Below are 20,499 nucleotides of genomic sequence, written 5' to 3' on the forward strand. Positions count from 1 at the left end.
GCACTATTAATCGAAATATTATAGCAATATGGCGAATGAATGAATGAAGCATTGTGGTGCTACACGGATGCCTCAGCCTGCAAATCATATTCTCCAAATGTAAGGGAACAGGGTTGTTTGGTATAGACCCCAGTAAAAATCACATCATCTATCTTTTTAAAAAATATTTTTAAGTGAAATGAAATACAAAAATGACCATTCCCACTAAAATGGTGACTCATATCCCTCTTGCACTATCTGTAACAGTAATCACAATATGATTATTATTGCATACTGGTCTGTCCTAAAACATTTCTTAAACACAGGCTGAATGTCTGGCTCCTCAATTCCAGTTGTACATCTAGATATTACTATGGCTTCTTTTCCAGTGACACGACAGCTGACATTTTCAAATTCACAAATGTATTAGTTTTATCGGTTACGCTTTTCAGTTCCCTCTATATGATTAATATATGATTTCTCAGAGGGACACAGGAACTTCTGCTAAAAGCAAGCTCTACAAAGTAAAAGAAAATTCAGAATCAGTTTACATGAGAAATTCGCTTTGACCTTGAAATGATAGCATGGCATTAACATCTTTCTACAATCATCTATTAACAAAAAATGCATGTATAACACTGCCTTCAAAAGTATTCATATTAGATCAAGCCATCACATCCATTTGTGAAGTATCCTTCAGGAGTACTACACTACACTACACTACACTTATTAGTACTTCAACTCGCGTAGCCAGTGCATACACTTTTTTCATTCTTCCCACTCTGTATGTGGATGGTACTCAGCAGGTATTAGTCTACTTATGGCAACAAAGACTCACAGTCCCAGACTATCAAAGGTGCACATAAACAGATTCCCTTAAAAACACGGTAGTCCAATTATTCAATGTAAGTAAACACAGCATGCATTTCACCTCTTTACTCTTGCCACTTGTTTAGAGTAGCGACTCTCCTCCGGTTATTTGAACAAGAGTTCTTTGAGATGCGAGCAGACTAACCATAGTTGCCTCAGCGCACAGCATACTGCCGTTGTGTGAAAGCATGTCAGCCTATAAGTAAATAAATATTCACAACCGGAGGCAATACAGCAGCTCCAAGATGAGGCCCTCCAATCATGATGTCTCATGTTGCAAAAGAATTTCAGCAGTACATTCCTCCAAGCTAATTTTCTAATTAAGTTCAATGAGAAAATTAGCTTGAAAACAAGGTTGCATATTGTGCACAACACATCATAATGGCGGGATTTGGACAGATGCTGCGGATACTGCAGACCAACTGGAATTAAAATGATTATTATATACTTCTTGAGTGGTGTACTGTCCTCAAATGACTAGATAAATCACTACAGAAACATTAATCTTAGATCTAAGAGGGCACTCCCTTAGACACATACAGTAGATTTACATATATCCACTCGCAACATTTATTTAAAAACTAGACTACACACTAGACAAAAAGATTGAAACAACGTAATCAAAATCAATAGGATTAATAGAAGTACCAAGTAGAGCTTTTACTTTTCGAAATTCAAACACTTGTTCGAACATTGCGGCAAAAAGCTCATGTGCAAACTGTAATGACCTCTTCAAAAACAAAATTTAGTCTTGCTTGACCAATCGAATGCCCGATCAGTAAATTACGATAGTAAAGTGATGTCGTTTGCTATGAAAATAGAGGACACTAGCGGGCAAAGCCATAAAAATAGACACTGGGTCGGGGCTAGCCTCCACAGAGTTGGCTACTTTACTCCTCAGGGCTAAGATTCTCCAGAGAGCCACGACTATCACCATTAATCCAGACCCTTTAAAACACGGTTGTGATGAATTAGTATGGGGTAATGCCATTTTTCAGATTTTATGGCCGCTCATTATACATGTAATAGGACGTGCCAATTTCAGTTAAGTGGCTGGGACAAATTTCTTACCAGTGAACATACAAGGATTTAAGGTAAAGTCAAATTTACCTTAGTTAGCTTGCTATCCAAGTGAGGCATCAGAGGCACCACAGGCGAGCGAATCAACATCAATCGTACAACCTCGTATGACTGCAAACTATTCGGCAAAACTTGGTTTCAGCCTAACCTGACGTACCAGATGGTTATTACACAGAAACATGTGGAAAAGAGCCGCTAGAAACTGTTTCACTTTCAAAAAATACTTAGCAAGTGATCGGACAAACCATCTGTCTATCATATTCGAACGATTTGTGTGTCATTTCAAATTTGTGGAAGAAGTGACAGCCCTAGTTCCACAAATACAGTTACAAGAATACATTTTTTTAAAAAAGACACTGGATGGTTATACATCTAACTCAGCCTCCACATTATATCGATATACCAGAAACGCTGTGGGAACACATTTCCCAATATGGCGCAGTAACACATATTGAAGACAAATAATATGAGTGCCACAACAGCTGATGTCAAATGTCTCTAATGCTCCAGCACGGTGGCTTCCATCTACAAGTGAAACTGCGCACTGACCCTGTTCAGTCAAAATGCGTTTTAACTGCGTGTTACTGTAGCCACTCAGGCAGAGAGAGCAGCCATGTGCTGTCATGAGGCAGAGTACAGCCCTTTCGCAGGCACATCCCCTCTCCCCACTAATGGTGGTTGTTGTGAAGCAATCTCCAGTGGGAGTAGGTATGCAAGTCACCAGTATGCCATTGAGAATACTTTGGATGATTACTGTTTGCTAACAGCATACATGCCGCACAGTCACTTATCTTTTCAGATCAAAAAGCATTGTAATAAAGAATTAATAAAGAATGGCAGTAATGCTATATAAAATGTGTTTTACAAAACATCCTTATGCTTTGAAATGACTGTAGCATTGAAATGACTGGATACCATAAAATATCTGCAAGGAAAAGGGTGAAAGCACTTTGAAAGCCTGCCATAGTTTCTGGTGAGTAAATCATACATACTAGCTTACCACATTGTGAGCATTTTGGCCACAATCTTGAACATGAATCTACTTCAACTGCTTCAAATTTGCAGCTTTGTAGCTAGGCCTGTCGCGATAATCAATAAATCAATTAATCTAACGATAACAAAAAATGAGGTCGATAAGTTTTCTGGGGTCGATAATTTTCATTTATCAAAGACACTGGATGTCAAGAGAGTTAACTCCAGTGCATTGATCTTGACTGATTACTCGCGGTTCCTTACTCCTCCGTGGAGTGAACCATCTTGTCAATCACTCACTCTTTGTCTGTGTGTGTGTGAGGGGGAGGGGCGGGTCTCCTGGCGTACACAGTGCAGCATGCGAGACAGGTGAGGAGTGGAGATAGAGAGAGAGAGATTTGGATGACAACATGGAGTTCGTTGCAAAGCCAAAATCAGCGGCGGATGTGTGGGAGCACTTTGGATTCAAGCCAAATGACCGCGGTGAGCAACTAAACCTGAATGAGCCAGTATGTCGCATCTGCCACAAAACGGTGTTAACCAAAAGTGGTAACACAACTAATCTGAACCTGCATTTGAAGCACAACCATCCCATGCAGTATTCCCAGCTTGGAAAAAAAACTGCTACCAAAACTACAGAGGGGCAGTCTCCGTCTTGTCGACAGGCCACCATTAGTGGTGCGTTTGCTAAGCAAACAAAATATAAGCGTGACAGTGCTAAGTGGTGCGCACACAGTGTAGTTCGCTACATTGCACAAGAAATGCAGCCCTTTAATACCGTCGAAAAGCCGGCATTTCGGCAAATGTTGTTTATTTATAGTTTCAGTGTGGTAAGGTTTTTATTTAAGTTAATTTTTTTGAGAGTCCATGTCATTCATTGTTATTGGTTGTTTTGTTTATTTATTTTGGATATTTGCAATGTCTTTTTATATAACAATTACATTTTAATTTAAAAATAAATGTTCATTGATCTTTAAAAGGGGTGAATTTGCATTTTTATAGAACATCATTATATTTGAAAAATGGTACCTAAACGACAATATTATCGTTTATCGCAATAAATTTTGGGACAATTTATCGTCCAGCAAAATTTGTTATCGTGACAGGCCTATTTGTAGCTTTCAGTAAATACTACCTCCAATTAAAGTAACAATAAAAGTAACTGCAGTGGTTCTTTATAGATACCCTGTCTCTTAGGGATGAAAAGAGCACAAATTCGATCATACACAATTCTCAAACAAAACTTGTGCCTTTTTTCTTCACATTTTATTTAAGTAACTGCTTCCAAATGTTTGTAAGCCTGCTATGCCACTACCTACTCGATGTGAAGAATTTTTCAGTACACAGCCTTACAAAGTGATTGCAGGAATGTCACAAGTCAGTAGCTCATGAATCTGTCAGTGCAAAATGGATGCAATACAACAGACAATCATCGGCCACTACTACTGGTGAATTTCATCTTATTTACCAACAGCAGTCAACAAGGCGAGCATCAGCTAATACCAATGTTTGGCCAATAAATTGGTACATCCCTAATGTCCCTATATTGGCCCAGTCATTATAACCGGTGATGTGAATTTCATAGTTTCATTTGCTTCAGAGGGCCTGTCATCTGCCTTTGCACTCTATGACATCCATGGAAAAGATGCACAATGGGGTTCATGACACATCCGGCTTCTCCTGGCAAAGAGAGTAAGACTGCTTTGAGGCAGTGGAAGTCTGTGTGTCATACTGAGAGGAGATCCTTTGGGGAGGAGCGTGAGTGACATGGTAAAAAAGACCAAGACAGACAAGATGCCAAACACACAGCGTGCACAAAAAGTTAAGATTCAAAGATTTGTATTCTATGCAAAGTTCTGTTTGGATATTGCATTTTCGATCTGCTCCTTTCAAGAAAACCAATGCAAGTCCCTGGTTTGACAAAGTGCTACATTGAGCTTAAAATACAACCATTATGAATTAACCTTGCATGTCCTCTCTTGTCCTTCATCTCCTTTTATCTTCTCACTCTCCATTGCACACTATCTTAACCAGGAATGACCATCATTAAGATTTTAGTACTCAAAAGGCAGTATTGATGTCAGTGCCAGTATCAATACCAATACTTACAGAGAAGGGGTGAGCCAAACCCATTGTAACAATGTGTTGTCTGTATAATTCATTAAATCTCAGATTTAAGACCTGGATAATCAATTATATATGGAATTTGTCATATTATCTCAGAGGTTAATATTGCCTTTACAGATAATTTATCTGTATGGAGCAGATTGGGTTCATGCAGATTAGGTTCATGATATTTAGAGATTCTATAATTAATAATCATAATCAAAAATTTAATGAGCCTTTTAACTTTTTTTTTTTACAATACTACAGAAAGGTTGAAATGTTACACATTTTACAATACACATAATTTTAAGATTCCAGCCGATGTCTAAATAATAAATAAAAACCTTTTAACATCATCATAATTTCATAGTGATAAGAGTCTGTTCTGTTCACAGCATCGAAACCAAACCTATGATGGATAGAACAAGACATGGCTCGCTGTGTTGCATCTCCAAGCTTTCTCCTTTGGTTTGGTGCAGTCACCGAGGGCACCGGACAAACACTTGATAATTTATGAGAGTCTTCTCTTCAGTCAGCCAAAAATAAGTGCATGGAGGCTTGCACATATGGAATAGAAATATGAGGAATTTCACCTGTTTTGTGGTTCTCAGGTATGGGAAATAAATTTTTAAAGAACCTCCTTGAACTTTCTTATGTCATGTCAAGTATTTATTTTTAAAACAATTATTAAAAAATGCCCTATTCCCTATTTTGTTTCTTAGAATTTTGGAAAGTCCATTTTCCTTTGCCATTGAGTGTAACCATAGCATTTGGCTGTAGAGAGCTGCAGACAGAAATGACCAACGATGTGCTTCATGTGTAGAGCATTATGTATGGGAGGTTTACAGTATCCCTCCTAACCAACCAAAAGGGGTTGTTAGTTTCCCCAGCTTTCCACCTGCAAAAAACGCAGCTGTGTTCATTGGAATGCACAAACAAGTCTGAGTCGAACCCTATACTTTAGAATATTTATTAAGTTGGGCCTTATGATGTGTGAGTTTCTACTTTGCTGTCACATCTGTCAGTTACTGTAGCCAAATTGGGGAACAAATTTGGAACTGAAGTGTGTTAGTCATGCAGTGCGACAGCGTGGGAGATCTGTCGATCAAAGCTAAGACACCCTATTACAGAAGAAGAATCTTTATTTGTCATATACAATCAATCTTTAATTGTCATATACGTAGTGAAGCTCTGCAACTATCCATTAAACCCATCCCTCGGGGACCAGCCCAATATGCCATATTGATGGTGGAAGAAAACGAGCACCCGGAGGAAACATACTACATGCAAACTCCACACAGAAAGGCCCTGACACAGCCGGGAATCAAACTCAGGACCTTCTTGCTGTGAGGCAGCAGTGCCAACCACTGAGACACCATGTTATAAGGTCGCAATATCACACAGTGTGGACAGACACCTTGCAGAGAACCTTTATCTTTGAATCAATACCCAAAGCTTGTAACCAAGGTGAGGGCTAACCAGTAAACTGTTGAGTGCAGTGACGCCAAACTTGCATCATGTCAGCATCACCAAACATGGTGCTTTGATATCCTGTCCGTAAGTATCATACACAGGAAAGGGGACAAGTCAACCCTTGTCAGAAATCCAATGCCAACACCTACTGCGCTTGAGTTTGTGCCAAGAATACAATCAGAGTTTGAGGTTACGGGGAATGAATTACTTTCCCACACCCTATATTACACAGGAAACGCTGTGTTACAAAGATCTTTCCCTTAATAATCTGTCCTTGGGTTAAAAGCTGGCCAACTGTTCCACGCAAAGGTGAATCTGAGGTTTAACTATAGGCCAGAGTTAATTCCCCGCAGCTTAGTTTAGGGTTTCAAGAGGGACTAAATAGTGCCATTACACAGTAGTGGGAAAACACCCCAGAAATGGGGACGTGGTGGTGTGACAGTCCAAGCGCACCATAACCAAGCCAGGCACTATCCAAACAGCCTTCAGCCTTTCAGAACAAATCTTGTCCACCGCCGCCACTCTACCACTGAGGAGTTAACTGTAGTACTCCAGTGACCTCTGACTCAGAGATGGACTCTAATCCCCTCGAATCCTCCGGCTGCACCTCCTGTCCAGTGGGTGTGTCTGCTTGGTTCAGGAATTCTGCTAAGTGCTGCGTTTAACTCTCGATGAAATTGCCTGTTAATGTTAGCAATCCAGTGCCCTCAATGAAAACACCTTCAAATTATCATTTATAGCTTCTCCAAATTCCTTCCACATCCAGGCTTCAGTGGTTACATCTGATTGGTTGAGCTGTGTGAAAAGAGATGTGGTCTGTGGTAGATAGTGTGAATCTCTCTGTGTGTTACACCCTCCCGGTGAAGCTACTCTCTGTCGAAAATAAAAAAAAGAAAAAAGTTGTCGTGACTCCATGTGTATTAGAGGGAAATACATGACTAAAGATGTTCCAGTTAGCAGTTAAATACACCTCGGTCTGAAGGGAACTGGCTGGCAAAAAAGGGGGAAAAGAGACATGTAAAAAATATAAATGTCACTATGCCATCTGTTACAGTTCCATCAACAAGCACAATATTTCTCCATGTACTGCAGAGGGAGGAGATGGTGTAATGTACTCAGCATTACTCATTCATTATGCATTTGGATCAATCACCAAAGGCCTGCATGTGCTGTCCAGATACAAAAGGTCAAAGTAGACGTTAAAATATCAGATTGCCCCTCGTCTTAATCGTCACCCTGGCAGAATGTAGGGCTGCAACTAACGATTATTTTCATTGATCGATCTTTTGATTATTTTCTTGATTAATTGGTTGGTTGTTTGGTCTATAAAATGTCAGAAAATGGTTAGAAATGTCAATCATTGTTTCCCAAAGCCCAAGCTGACGTCCTGAAATGTCTTGTTTTGTCCACAAACCCAAAATCAGTTTACTGTCCTAGAGAAAACAAACCAGAAACCAGAAAATCTCCACATTTGAAGAGCTACGATTAAATTATCAACATATAGTTGGCAGCTAATCAAAAAATAACCATTACAGCTCTAGTATAATGTTCAAATTTTAATGGGAAAAAATAACCTGAACAGCAGATTATTATGATAGTCTATTATTAAGACAGTAGTTTTAAAAGCTATAGGAATTCATCAGAAAACTCAACTGTTCACTGTCTGGTGGGCTAACTGCAGCAATAACAACCATAAATTTATGCAAAGAGCTGTGAAAACATTTCACAACATTTCATATTTAACAAACTATGTAAAATGATCCTTGCACTCGTATTCAGATTTTGCTACATAATTAACAGAGGTGCCATGTTGCCATGTAGGTTTCTTTCTATCTTTGGACATTCCTATTACATAATTTTAGATTACTCTGCATGACTGAGGATGAAATGAGGTTAATTCCCATTCCCAGTGATATCACTTTCTAAATTTTTCTTTTCCTTCTAGTCCTCTATAAATCCTAATACTGTGACATGTACCCATAAAATATGATCAACTTGGGAATAATGTGACACTTAAATGATCTCTGTAGTTGTAGGCTAATGTATTTTTATGATAAGGTGATTATTATGAATTATATTTTCATGAGTAGTCAAATTTTCTATGAATAGAGAGTCTGAAGTTTGCAGTTTGTATGCAAAACGAGAGGGTCATCAGTGCAGGATTACATACCAAATGCTTCCACTTCTTTGCATTAGCTCAGACAAATCTTTTCACATGTAAAAATGTTAAATGGGTTATACTTGAGAGACTGTTAAAATACTTCTGCCGTCTTCCCAAGTGTAGCCTATCTGTGGAAATCACTGACATCTTTTCAAAGTGGATCCTGCATGTTGAATGGATCAGAAACAGCTATAGTTGCTATTGCTCCCCTGGAGATAGTGCCTTCTTAGTGTGATCTAATTACAGATAAAAAATAACAGCTTTTTTGCTGAATGAGTGTCATTTCACTGCTTTAATGATTGAATTTTTCTTCAGACTAATATTAATGCATGTCATGACTTTGTGTGGAAAATAGGTATCTCTAAGTTGCCAGGCAATGACTAAGCCAGTAAAGAAGTATAATGTTAGACAGGGTGACACACTATGGTGACTGCATAAAAAGAAAAGCCTGCGGCATAGCGATCCAAATTTTCCCTGCTCTCTGCATGGTGATGTATCCTATAGTGTTTCAGTAATGAATGCACCATGATGTGCATGGATGCATGAGAACACACACACACTGCTTCCCTTCACACTACATAAAAGAAGTTGAGAGCTAAATCCTAGCCAACAGCAAATTGCTTTATTACAGTAAGGCAAGGCATGGACTCATTTTCTAAAGTCAGACATACTGTAAGCTTGCTTTCAGGAGTTTGCCTTGAGAAGACTCATCTGTGTTTCGTGTAAATTAGTAGTCAGTTCCTTCCAGGATGTACAGTGACATTACTGTAAGATCATTTCCTCTTTCAGGGGCTACATGAGCCACAGCCAAGGCTGTGATGACTTAGGCCCAATCCCAATACACCCTTCTCGCCTACCACTTAGCGCTATGCTTCTGTTTTGCACGATTACGCCTAGGGGTAGGGTGTCCCAATTCTTGTTGCAATAGAGGGGTAGGGTAAAGTTTTAGGGCTACTGCAAATGGAGGTTTTTCAAATGAAGTCGAGGGTAAAAAGAAGAGTGACGTTTCAATGTATTATTTCCTTTATAACAAGCATAAAATAATCACTACTAGTCTGCGGATGTCTTGTCAGCTAACTAGCAAACGTTACATTGCTATTCCTGATTATTGCATGACATTTCTGCATTTTGACTTATTTCAATGTTGCTGCAGTTGGCACCACTTCTCTAATATCAGCCCAGAGTGGCAGGATGGGAGTATGCGTTGCTAATGTTAGCCTACAAAGCACAGCAAGTTGGTAGGTAATGACACAGTTCTTTATCAGATGACTTGATTGACATGACGTTGTGAAGGAATTGCAAGCATCCATGCTTTCTATCTCCATCAGATAATTGGCAAATGGCACTGTGATAATATCAGAATAGCCACAGTAACACAAGAGATATCACCGTAGCTGGAAATGGCATAATGTTGGAAGGTCTGGTAGCCAACATAAATGCAAACACAACAACTGATGACGTATGAGGGTCTCATAGGGTTGCCCTATTTCATAAGGGGAGATTTTTAGCGCTACCCATGTAACTCTGTTCTGAGGGGCAAGGGGGCACTAGAAAATAAGGGAATTGAGTATGTTGGGTCACAGCAGTCCTGTCTTTCCCTTTGTCTCTCAAATAAAACAATAAGAAACATTAGAAGGGCCAAAAGAGCACCAGAGATGCTTTCAGTTTCTAAGAGAAAAGGGAAATCAGTCTTTGTTTGCAAGTGAATAGCCTAGAGAGAAAAGATGATACATGGAGTGTGCACCAAGCATTTACATGGCTGAAGGTGACTGGTCAAGGAAAATGAAAATCAAAAAGAAAACAGCCATGTGGAAATGGCTCAAGGTTGTTTTCACCTCCCACCATCAAGAGCAGATTGCAGCCTGAGCTAGTGACCAAATTGCAAAATCTTTTTGCCAAACATAAACTCAGCTGTTTCCAACATCTCCTACTTAAAGCATTACTCGAGTGCTTAAGATGAACAATCGGGAGTGTCAAGCAGTCTCTGCTGTACCTAGCAGATAATTAATACTTTGACAAAGTCTGTAACATCCTGTCATAGGCTCCTTTTGTCCCACAGAGGAAATGCTTCAAAGAGGAGAAAAGTCATGTAATGCCTAAAGGTTTGCCAATCTAGGGTTACATGTCCACAGGGATCCTGCACTCACAGTGCTGGCCTCGTTTTCTTTTAATTTGATGAATGACAAGGACACACTGTTCTAATTTCCTGATAGCTCTGACATCTTAGCATCTTCATACTATGGTTTGAAGTAAGTAGGATTGTAATCTTTAGCTAAAAGGCAATGTGTTTGAAGCAGGTTTTTTTAGGGCTCCTGTAACTACACAAGAAACGCAACAAGATCTCTCCCAAGCTTCTCTTTTCAGCACGGCTGCTGAGCTGTTTTGTAGTCTCAAATTAAACCTGATTAATATAAATCCTGAATATAAAAACTCAAATCTCAGAGGAATGATATAAGGATACTACCACCACCGAGGCTAATCACCAAAAATACAACTAATAAACCCCATAGCCTGTTCCTCTTCTGTGAGCAAACCCTTAGGAAAGGATGTTTATGCTCCTACCACAGTGCTTCACGGGGTCACGTGCAAGTGTAATGTCATCTTTTTAGCATCCTTGGGCAATGCATCTCCTCTCAACTCTCTCAGACCTGGATCTGTCTGATCCACTCCCCATCACTAAAGAGTCAAGTAGTCCTAGCTGGAACAAAATCACAGTCATTCTCTTGCTTCTGCTCCCTAATAATGGGCAAAAACCTTAGGCTCTGTAAGATCTTTTTCATGATATGCAAGAGAGAAGTCGACAGTCTGATTTATAGAGAATGGACACTTCACTGCTTGTTTCACGGTTAAGATAACATTTGAATTTGTTGAAATCACTAGTCTGAAAAGATACAATACCTAAAACATGCACAGCTGACAGTTGTTTCCCAGATATTGCCTTCCAATCCAGTAGTTTTCTTTTTCCATCATCAGCTTCTTTCTGAAACGAATTCTGGTTCAATAAACATCCTCTAAAGCTTAGCGATGGCCTGTCAGGAGATACTCTGTTCTTGGCGGGTTTAGTTATTTGATAAGACAAAACAAAAATCACAGAAAATGGAGGTGAAAAGATACGCTAGGCCATTGCCTGCTTTGGCTGGATCTCCCTGATGGCCCATTCTCCAAACGGGTGTCTATCTGACTTTAATACGATTTCACAGAGATCTTCTCAACACTCAAAGTCGAAGTCTGGAAATGCATTTGACAGTACCATCACCGTTGCTGATTTGCTAAGAGATTACTACTTGTCCTCACACCAAAAACACCTGCTTTCTATGGCTGTTTTAATCAAAGGCTGAAACAATTTTTGCATCACTGGTCTGATAAAGCTTCAGCAGCCCCATGGCATACCGAGCCATGATCATATGAAGCTCTGAAAGGATGAACTGAAATAAAGTGCTTTCAACTTGCTTTTCTGTGGTTTTTATAACTGTAAATCCTGCTAATAGTTGTCAAAAAAAGCACTTTAAATAAATTGACTGAGGCAAAGAGAAATTCAATCATTTAAGAGACTAAATGATCGATTGGGTAATCAAGAAAAATAAAGAGATTAATTGCCATTTGCCAATAAGAATAAACTATTAGAAGCAGCCTTAATCATAGGCATTTTCAAGGCAGCCACTCTGCTACGACCATGTTGAACCAAGACATTATTGGTCTCATTAGGGCAAGTAAACACTATAAAGGTCTCTACACTTAATAGGGTTTTGTAATTGTGTAAACTGATTGGCTGTGGTCATGCAGGCGACTGAAGAGAAGCTGTAATATTTGAAAAGCCTTGCCATTTCTTTTTTAAAAGGGAGGGAAATCTATTTTGGTGGACCTCACAAAGAAAGACTGCTGGCAGTACACGATGTGCACACACTATTCTGAATTCTAAAATAATCGCTTTATCAAGTTGGAGATGCTGGACTGGCAGCCATTGCTTTTGGCAGTGATGAATTCCATCCTCAAGAAGCTAAGTCAGACGTAAAGAAGTCTGGAGCTTTGGTAAGGCGGCCTGCAGTCAGCTATGCCTGCAGGCAGCCACGCTTCCATCTTGATTTGTAAATGGAGCAGCATGGAGCTACGTCATCACTCCCACGTGATCTGACTGATGATGTAACACGGGCTAAGTGAAACAATCCTACTGTAAACTAGAGAGCCACATTTTGCAGTTCAAGGGAGCCATATGGTAAGATGCAGAGTTGCAATTCATTCATCAAACGCACAGGTTGAGGACATTTGGAACTCATCTCTTATCTTGGCTGGTTTGCTTCGTTTCTCTCTCTCTCTCTCTGATTTCTGGAGGCCATATTTCATTTTCTGTCAAAAATGCAGCCTTGAAATTCTCCCACATTCCAGTTATCAGTTTGAGGAGGATCAATTAATAATTATGTCAAGAGGCTCAACAGGCCCATAGAGCATGCAGCCAGAGCCAGAGAAGAAAGGGGAAGAGAGAGACGGCTAATCCCTCCCAAATCTCACTTCAGACAAAAATACTGCAACTATTCCATATAATCATCTATGAAAAGATTACAAATGCCTTTGGTTTACTTTCACCTACAAAAGTGACATTTAGAAAAGTACTACTTCTGACATTTATGCAGAACACTGCAAACACTATAAATGTAGATTCAATAACAGAATAAAAACAAACATAGTTATCTTAGCTTCAGTGATGGTGCATGAGTTATGTGAGAAAGTGATCTGTTTAATAAAAGGTCTAGAATCATGCAGTCGTATCTCTGTTATATTCATCTAACTGTATCATCATTAACTCTACATTTTCCACTTTCTATTTTACATAATTGTACATTTAAGGCAGCGCTTGAAAGCTTGCCACCCCAAGTTCCTTTCCCAATTAAAGTATATACAGTTAAATTGGCCGGGCTGATACAGCGACGGACACATGATAAAAGAGGAGACAAACCACTTTAAGCAGTCTGAATAGAAAAGTCTCTTATTCCAGAGTTGGCAGTTGCGTGACACATATGCCGTCCCTTCCCACATAAAAGACAATTGTCTGCTTTACAACAGTCAAACCAGGAACCATATCAGCCAATCGTGATGTGAGCACACAATTAAGATTCAGAACAGTTTTAACCACTTTGAAGCAGCCGCAGACGTACATCTAATAAGCACAGAAGAGCAGCCACAGATGTCCTTCTAATAAGCATGGAAGAGGAGGATATCCCGCTAATGCACAGGATTACCAAGAAGGTTATCAAAACATTAGACATTAAACTCGCATTTGTTCAAGTGCTCTGGTGGGGTGAGCTGACGCAGTCACGTCATGGCACTCTGGATAAAAGAACTTGGTGCCATGAACCTGTGGGAAAAAAGATTTTTTGACCTTAATTTGGGGAGAAGTCACAAATCTGTTCAAGCATTTTTTAATCAGATTTGACAGGTGATTCTATACATGCAGTTTTTATGTTTCCGATGAACACTGAAAGCAAAGTTATGGCTCTCTTCCCATTCATTCAGATAGGGGCCTGGTCTTGTTAGCCTGAAATAACTCCCCGGGGGCGTTGCCAAGATGGCTGCCAAGTGGTGAGACCTGCCTAAAAGGACTTGTTTACATACCATTTGCACAGTTCTGTTACATCTCAGACATACACTACCTCATTCAGTAGAAGTTTGTACAATGTTGTTATTCTCTGTTTCTCTGTAGTTAATGCATACCATGAATGTCCCTATGTGCACTGCCCCTTGGTGAAGACGCAGCCCTCCTTTGGTTTACACATGTGCATGCACATTTTGTTCATGACAATCACCTTGAAGTGAATTGAATTAGTTAACTGTAGATAACAGAGAATAAGTAACAAGAAACTACTGTACAGAAATGCCAAACATATGACTTGCACAATATTTTTAGCCTATATCACGATACATGATATATATATATCTCTCTCTCATGTCTGCACATTTCTAGAAAGGGTGTCAATATAAAATAGACTGTCCGAAGTTTCTTTTTTCAACTACAGAATGCTTCATTCAGGAGATACCTGGTAACAATTCTTTAGAAAAAAAAAATTTGGGAGCCTAGAAATTTCTGTGTAAAAATGTATACTGGCAAAAACATGATCTCATTTTTAGAAACCTCTAATATTGATATCAGCCTGAAAAATCCATTATGGATGGCTAAATAGTGTAACTGGTTAATATGTATTACAAGATCCTTCTTTAGTCACGTAACTCTAGTCCTTGTTTCTCTTGGCGTCAGATGTTCTGAAATCATTACAAATTACATGAAAACTTAAAAAGATGTCCTCTCTCAAACAGAACAGAGAATTTCCAGAGGCCATCCCTGCTCAATTTATTCCCCTATCATTTTTTACATCTTGCCTAATTCTTCCATTAAATGAACGTGTATAACAACATGGTGTGTTTAAGTGTAATTGGAGGTAGATTGGTAACAAAATTACCAGAACGAATGTGTGAAATTCATTAGAGTACGCTTACATTAAGTGATGACTGAAAGCAATCACAAGGGTCTTGCAAATTTTCATTTCTAGATAAAATGTTCCAATAAAGAAGAAATTTCATTACCATCACAATGCAGTGAGGGCTCCACTCCCTCTGCGTTTTCCTCCCATGCCTGAGGAACACCCCTGCACATATTGGATTGTACATAAAGGATTAAAAGGCTATCCCACGAAAACCCTGATCCTGAGCGTAGCTGAGAGTACTACACCAACCATAAGCGCCTCACATGTCAAATTACTGATTTTAATCAGAAAAAAATGGGCGTGCAAAGGCTATTAAAAATGTAATTTGACGCAAAACTCCCTCAATTAGACTTACATAACGACACATTTTATCAACTTAGAGGATCTCGTTTCAAAGCCTTTATCGTGGCATCAGATTACATAACAGATGATTCAGAGTAGAAGTTGTGCTTGCTGTGCATGAGAGTGCCAGAGAGACCAAAAACAACCCAACACGGTCCCTGCTTGGAAGACCCTTTTGATGCACTGTATGCATGCAAGCATCTATTGTTAGTAGCCCCACCGCACCTGCACACACTGACAGGTGCATTTGAATAAGCCACGTGTTTTATTTATTTATTTTTTATTTATCTATTTGCATAATGTAGCTTTAACTGAGAGACCGTGACTCAACCCACACGGCTGTTTATGTGTGTGCATGTATGTGTGTGAATGTGTGTGTGTGTGTGTGTGTGTGTGTGTGTGTGGAGCCCAGCATCACTCTCCATCAACAACAAACACGTCCCATCCAAGCTGAGACCAAACACGACTGTTAAACGGAGGATTTGATTAGAAACCACAAACTATCCACATTTTTTTCCCCCTTTTTTCCCAACAGATAATTTCAAAACCCTTATCCCTTCTTGAGCATCATGTTTTATTTAATGTACAATAACGCTAAGTCAGCGCACGGGCTGGTCACGCAAAGAGCAGCCCGGTGAGTGTGTGTGTGTGTGTGTGTCCAGAGACAATGGCACCCAGGCAGGCTGTCTTTACTTAAAACACACATCACCCTGCTCGCCACTAAGCTAATTAGCAGCAGGCGCAGCACCGATACCGCTGCACCTGCTCCACAGAGCGCCTGCGGGCGGAGGGAGCGGGGACGACCGGGGGAGGCGAGTGGATGCCTTCGGTCCTGACCACCGTTAAAGGGCACGTTTGTGACGAGCGAAACAGAAAACATGTCAATAAGTGCTGAATAAGAGACTCTTACCTGCGCAGCCCACGAGAAGCAAGGCTAGAAAAATATCCCTTAACTGGACCATCGCAACTCCCCGAGTAACGTGAACGTTAAACGGCGTAGCTAACGTTAAATCTCCGCTCGGTCCCCTCACGGTGTTGCCCCTCGGGTTTTCCTGCCTTATCTTAGCAACTGTTCATCCTAATCTATTTATTTTCTGAGCTGGTCGGTGATAACTGTCAGCAGCGGCGGCAGCAGCAGTGTCGTGGATGACAAGCAGCGGCCAGAGATTAGCAGTGATGATGAGCGCCAGTGCTCCGTTCAAAGTCTGACTGACAAGCGGAGCCTGCTCACACACGGGGATCAGTCCGCGCAGGCGGAATAACGATGCTGCTGTTAAATAGTGCGCGGGGCTCAAAGGAAAGCAGCGTGACGGGGAAACCCCTGTGATAATTATGATGGTGCAGAGAATAAAACAGTTAGGGGTGTTATATCTGTTTCAAAATACACTAATATAGACGGTAGAAATATTGAAGGCGTTAACCTTAGAGCTGTATATGTTTTCTGTGATAAGAATGCATATCTGATTTTTATAGATAAAATGGCTCTAGAGTCTAAACAAAGATATACAAGTTTAATATTTTAGTTTCCCTAAGAATATAGTGCATGCACAAAGGCCCTTACATCTCTGTATTTATGTACAGTTAGGCTATATTATTCTTTTATACCTCTACACATGGGTATTTATTGTACAGCCTTGTGTTGTGTTGTGTTGTGTTGTGTTGTGTGAAATCATCACAACATCCACATATATTTGTCCATTACCTGTGTACATCCTGTTCTTGTATGCCCATAACTGGTCCGCTGATACATTTACTACATTACTGCACACCTGCGCAGGCCTACGTATAATTTATTCATTTCATCACAACTGTTTGCCAGTGTATTTGTATCAATTACATATATATTATATGTTTTTTGTGAACAATTTTTATTAATTCATATTGACAGATGTAGACATTTACAGATATACTATTAAAATAATTTAACTTAAATTGATTTCTTGATATCATACATATATATAGCATTACCAGCAATACAGTTGTGAAATCAATATACATGGATAGCATGGATATCCATATTTACCTTAACTCAATTGGCATGTATGCTCAAGCCAGAGCAGATACACGCCTGCATCTGCATGTACAATATCTAAATCCATACACATACACAACATATGTATATATCATATTTTATTACTATATTTTAACTTCTGCACTCTTACGTCTTTATGTTTTTTTGCGGGGGGGTTGTGTGATTATCTTTTTCATAAATGTTGTATGACATTTGTTGAAGGGAGACTGAGAACTAAGAATTTAATTCCCAACGAATGCTTCACTGTAATTAATGTGCATATGGCAATTAAAGTACTTTTATGAAGTGTGTATGAGCAGCGATGGAAGAAGTACTCAGATCTATTACTTAAGGAAAAGTAGCAACATCAAACTGTGGAAATATTCTCTTATGAGTCCTGAATTCAAAATCTTATCAGCATCAAAATATCAAACAGTTAAAGTACTAGTTATGCAGAATGGCCAATTTCAGTTTATTATACTGTATGTTATTATGATAATCAATGCATTCATGTGTGCATCACTTTAATGCTGCAGCTGGTAAGGACAGATCTTATTTTTTTATATGCTGCGTGGTAGTTTATCCAGGTCTTATCTTTATTCGTGATAAAACATCATAATTTATTTGTTGCTTATATTTGGTATTATTAATCTGATTCTGAAAAGTAATGTATGACATCAAATAAATGTGATGGAGTAGAAGTCTAAAGGAGCATGTAAATACCCAAATAAAGTACAAGTACCTCAAAATCATACTTAAGTATAGTACTTGTGAATGGCTATAAAGATTTATCTAGATTTGATAAAGCTTAACAGGTCAGTTAAGATATCTTTGGTTTACCAGTAGTGACAGTATGTTTTATATCTTAATCTTTGGACTGTTGATCAGACAAAACAAGCATTTCTAAATGATAGATGATACACTTATAGCCACTTTTTTATAGATTAAATGACTAACCGATTGATTTAGGAAGTTATCTGCAGATTAACTGATAATGAAAATAATTGTTAGTCGCATAATTGTTGCCAGGTTGTGAAAAAGATCTCTTTGAATGTAACTATGACCACTTGCCTTTTGGAAAACAATTTGTTGAGCATTCATTAATGGATTATCAACACTTAGACTATTACACTACATTAGACTATTACCCACTTGAATGGAATGAAAACCTAATAAAAGGGATTTTTTTTAAAGCTGGCAGCCGTAATATGTGCTTATTAATACTTTATAAGTGATCTACAAAGCTTTAGTAAATTATTTATAATTAATTAAGTGGCACACAGTATTGTTTAACTGCTAGCACCAATGACATCAGGTTCATAGCAAGGATTAGAAAAGGGTCATGATGCAACCCATGAATCAAAAGAACATTTTTTTATGCACCAGATTAACTCTGTTTTGTCTCATATACTCATACAATATGCAATGTAGTGAAACTTGTAATTTGCATTCAATCCATCCCTGAGGAGCAGTGGGCAGCCAACGTACAGTGCCCAAGGACCAACTCCAGATCTAAGCCAGTGCCTTGGTCAAGGGCACTGACCGGAGAATTAACCTAATATAGGTTAACATGTTTTGATGGTGGGAGAAATGGGGGCACCCGGAGGAAACCCATGCAAGCACGTGGAGCACATGCAAAACTCCACACATAAAGGAATCGAGCTCAGGCAACAGTACTAACCACTGCGCCACCATGCTGCATTTATTTGTTAATTTAACTGATCAGTTATGTTTTCTCCTTCAAAAACCAACACAAGCAATTTTCTTGAATGGAAACTCATTAAACCCCCCACATTCGTGACCACTGTGCCCTCAATGGAAGCTACAACCTTGACGACAACGCTAATAATACATTCTGTTCACTATAAAAAATCAATTTCATCATTTCATTAATGGATTATCAAGGGCAGCAGTTAGATTTCTTTTTAAGGTGCAATATGTAAGAATTGACCACCTCTCAAATTCATACTCCTGAACAAATAAGAAGCAGCATATCACCAGAGTAACCGCTAACTGCTGCTAACCAGTTGCTGCTGCCATTAGTCAGTTAGCTCAGTTAGGCTTGCAGTTAGTGGTCTGAACCTGGAGCTCAGAGTGCTATTATGAGAAATGATGGGCCAGGGCTAGCAGGTTCACATGCTAACTTCAGAAGATATCTCTGTAACTAAAATCCTAACATAGTGTACCTTTAATATGTGTATATTTTTAAAAAAAATCTTGTAAATGTATTAATTTACACGGCCTGTGAAGTACCATCACTGATTTTCAGATCCAGATCACAGATCAAGTGTTATTCAGTCTGATCTGCGATTTATAACAAAATGCTGTCAAGAGTCCAACATTATTTTTCAGGAACAGCATGTAGAATTTAAAAAAATGCATAAACAAAAACCACTCTCAAAACCTCTTCATATTTTTGTGCTACACTGCTGTGAGTCAAATAACTCCCCCTGACCACCCTTAACCCCACCATTGACCAAAGAGAGCCTTATGCAACACACTTTTATTCAGGCTGTAAAGTGAATGGTACCTGAGAGAACAGAGATGCAAGGGAAGAGGATGCTGTTTGCTTGCACAGCAGGGATGAACCATAGCATTTGGCACCCCGAGAGGGCGGTTTGCCTTTGATTTGCTCTGCTGGCCGGCAGAGCGAGGCGATGGGCCAAAATTTAATAAACTCAAATCAATCTGTGGAGCGGCTGAAAATGTATTGTGGTCGAATCCTGCACATTTGCAGGAACCCATCCTTCTACAGCAATTTCCTCCAAGCATACCACCACAGGGAGTGTGGCCCCCAAAAATGTTCACAGGCACTCCTTTACTCACTCCATCTTTAAACCAATCATCCACTGAGAAGTGACTACAGAAAGCAGGGTGGAAAAGGGTGGTAGTGATGTAGCAGGGTGGGTTCAGGGTACTGCCGAGGGGGAGAAGGGGGAGGTTTGACTGGCGTTTGAGCCTCAGCGTCAGTGATAGAGAAAGTATGACTCAGCTGATGACTCATACATATAAATGCCCTCGGAAATATACTG

General features: G+C 39.4%; 1 protein-coding gene across 1 annotated transcript in view; it reads right to left on the reverse strand.

Moving 5' to 3' along the window:
* Nucleotides 1–16,596, reverse strand: part of LOC141014438 (neural cell adhesion molecule 1-like) — an 83,329-nt gene extending 66,733 nt beyond the window's left edge. Inside the window, exon 1 of the mRNA XM_073488242.1 lies at nt 16,367–16,596. Coding sequence (XP_073344343.1) covers nt 16,367–16,418 — 52 coding nt within the window. The 5' untranslated portion in view covers nt 16,419–16,596. The remainder of the gene's footprint in view (nt 1–16,366) is intronic.
* Between the last annotated feature and the right edge of the window lie 3,903 nt (nt 16,597–20,499).

The sequence above is a fragment of the Pagrus major genome, chromosome 2, assembly GCF_040436345.1.
Source record: "Pagrus major chromosome 2, Pma_NU_1.0".
NCBI lineage: Eukaryota > Metazoa > Chordata > Actinopteri > Spariformes > Sparidae > Pagrus > Pagrus major.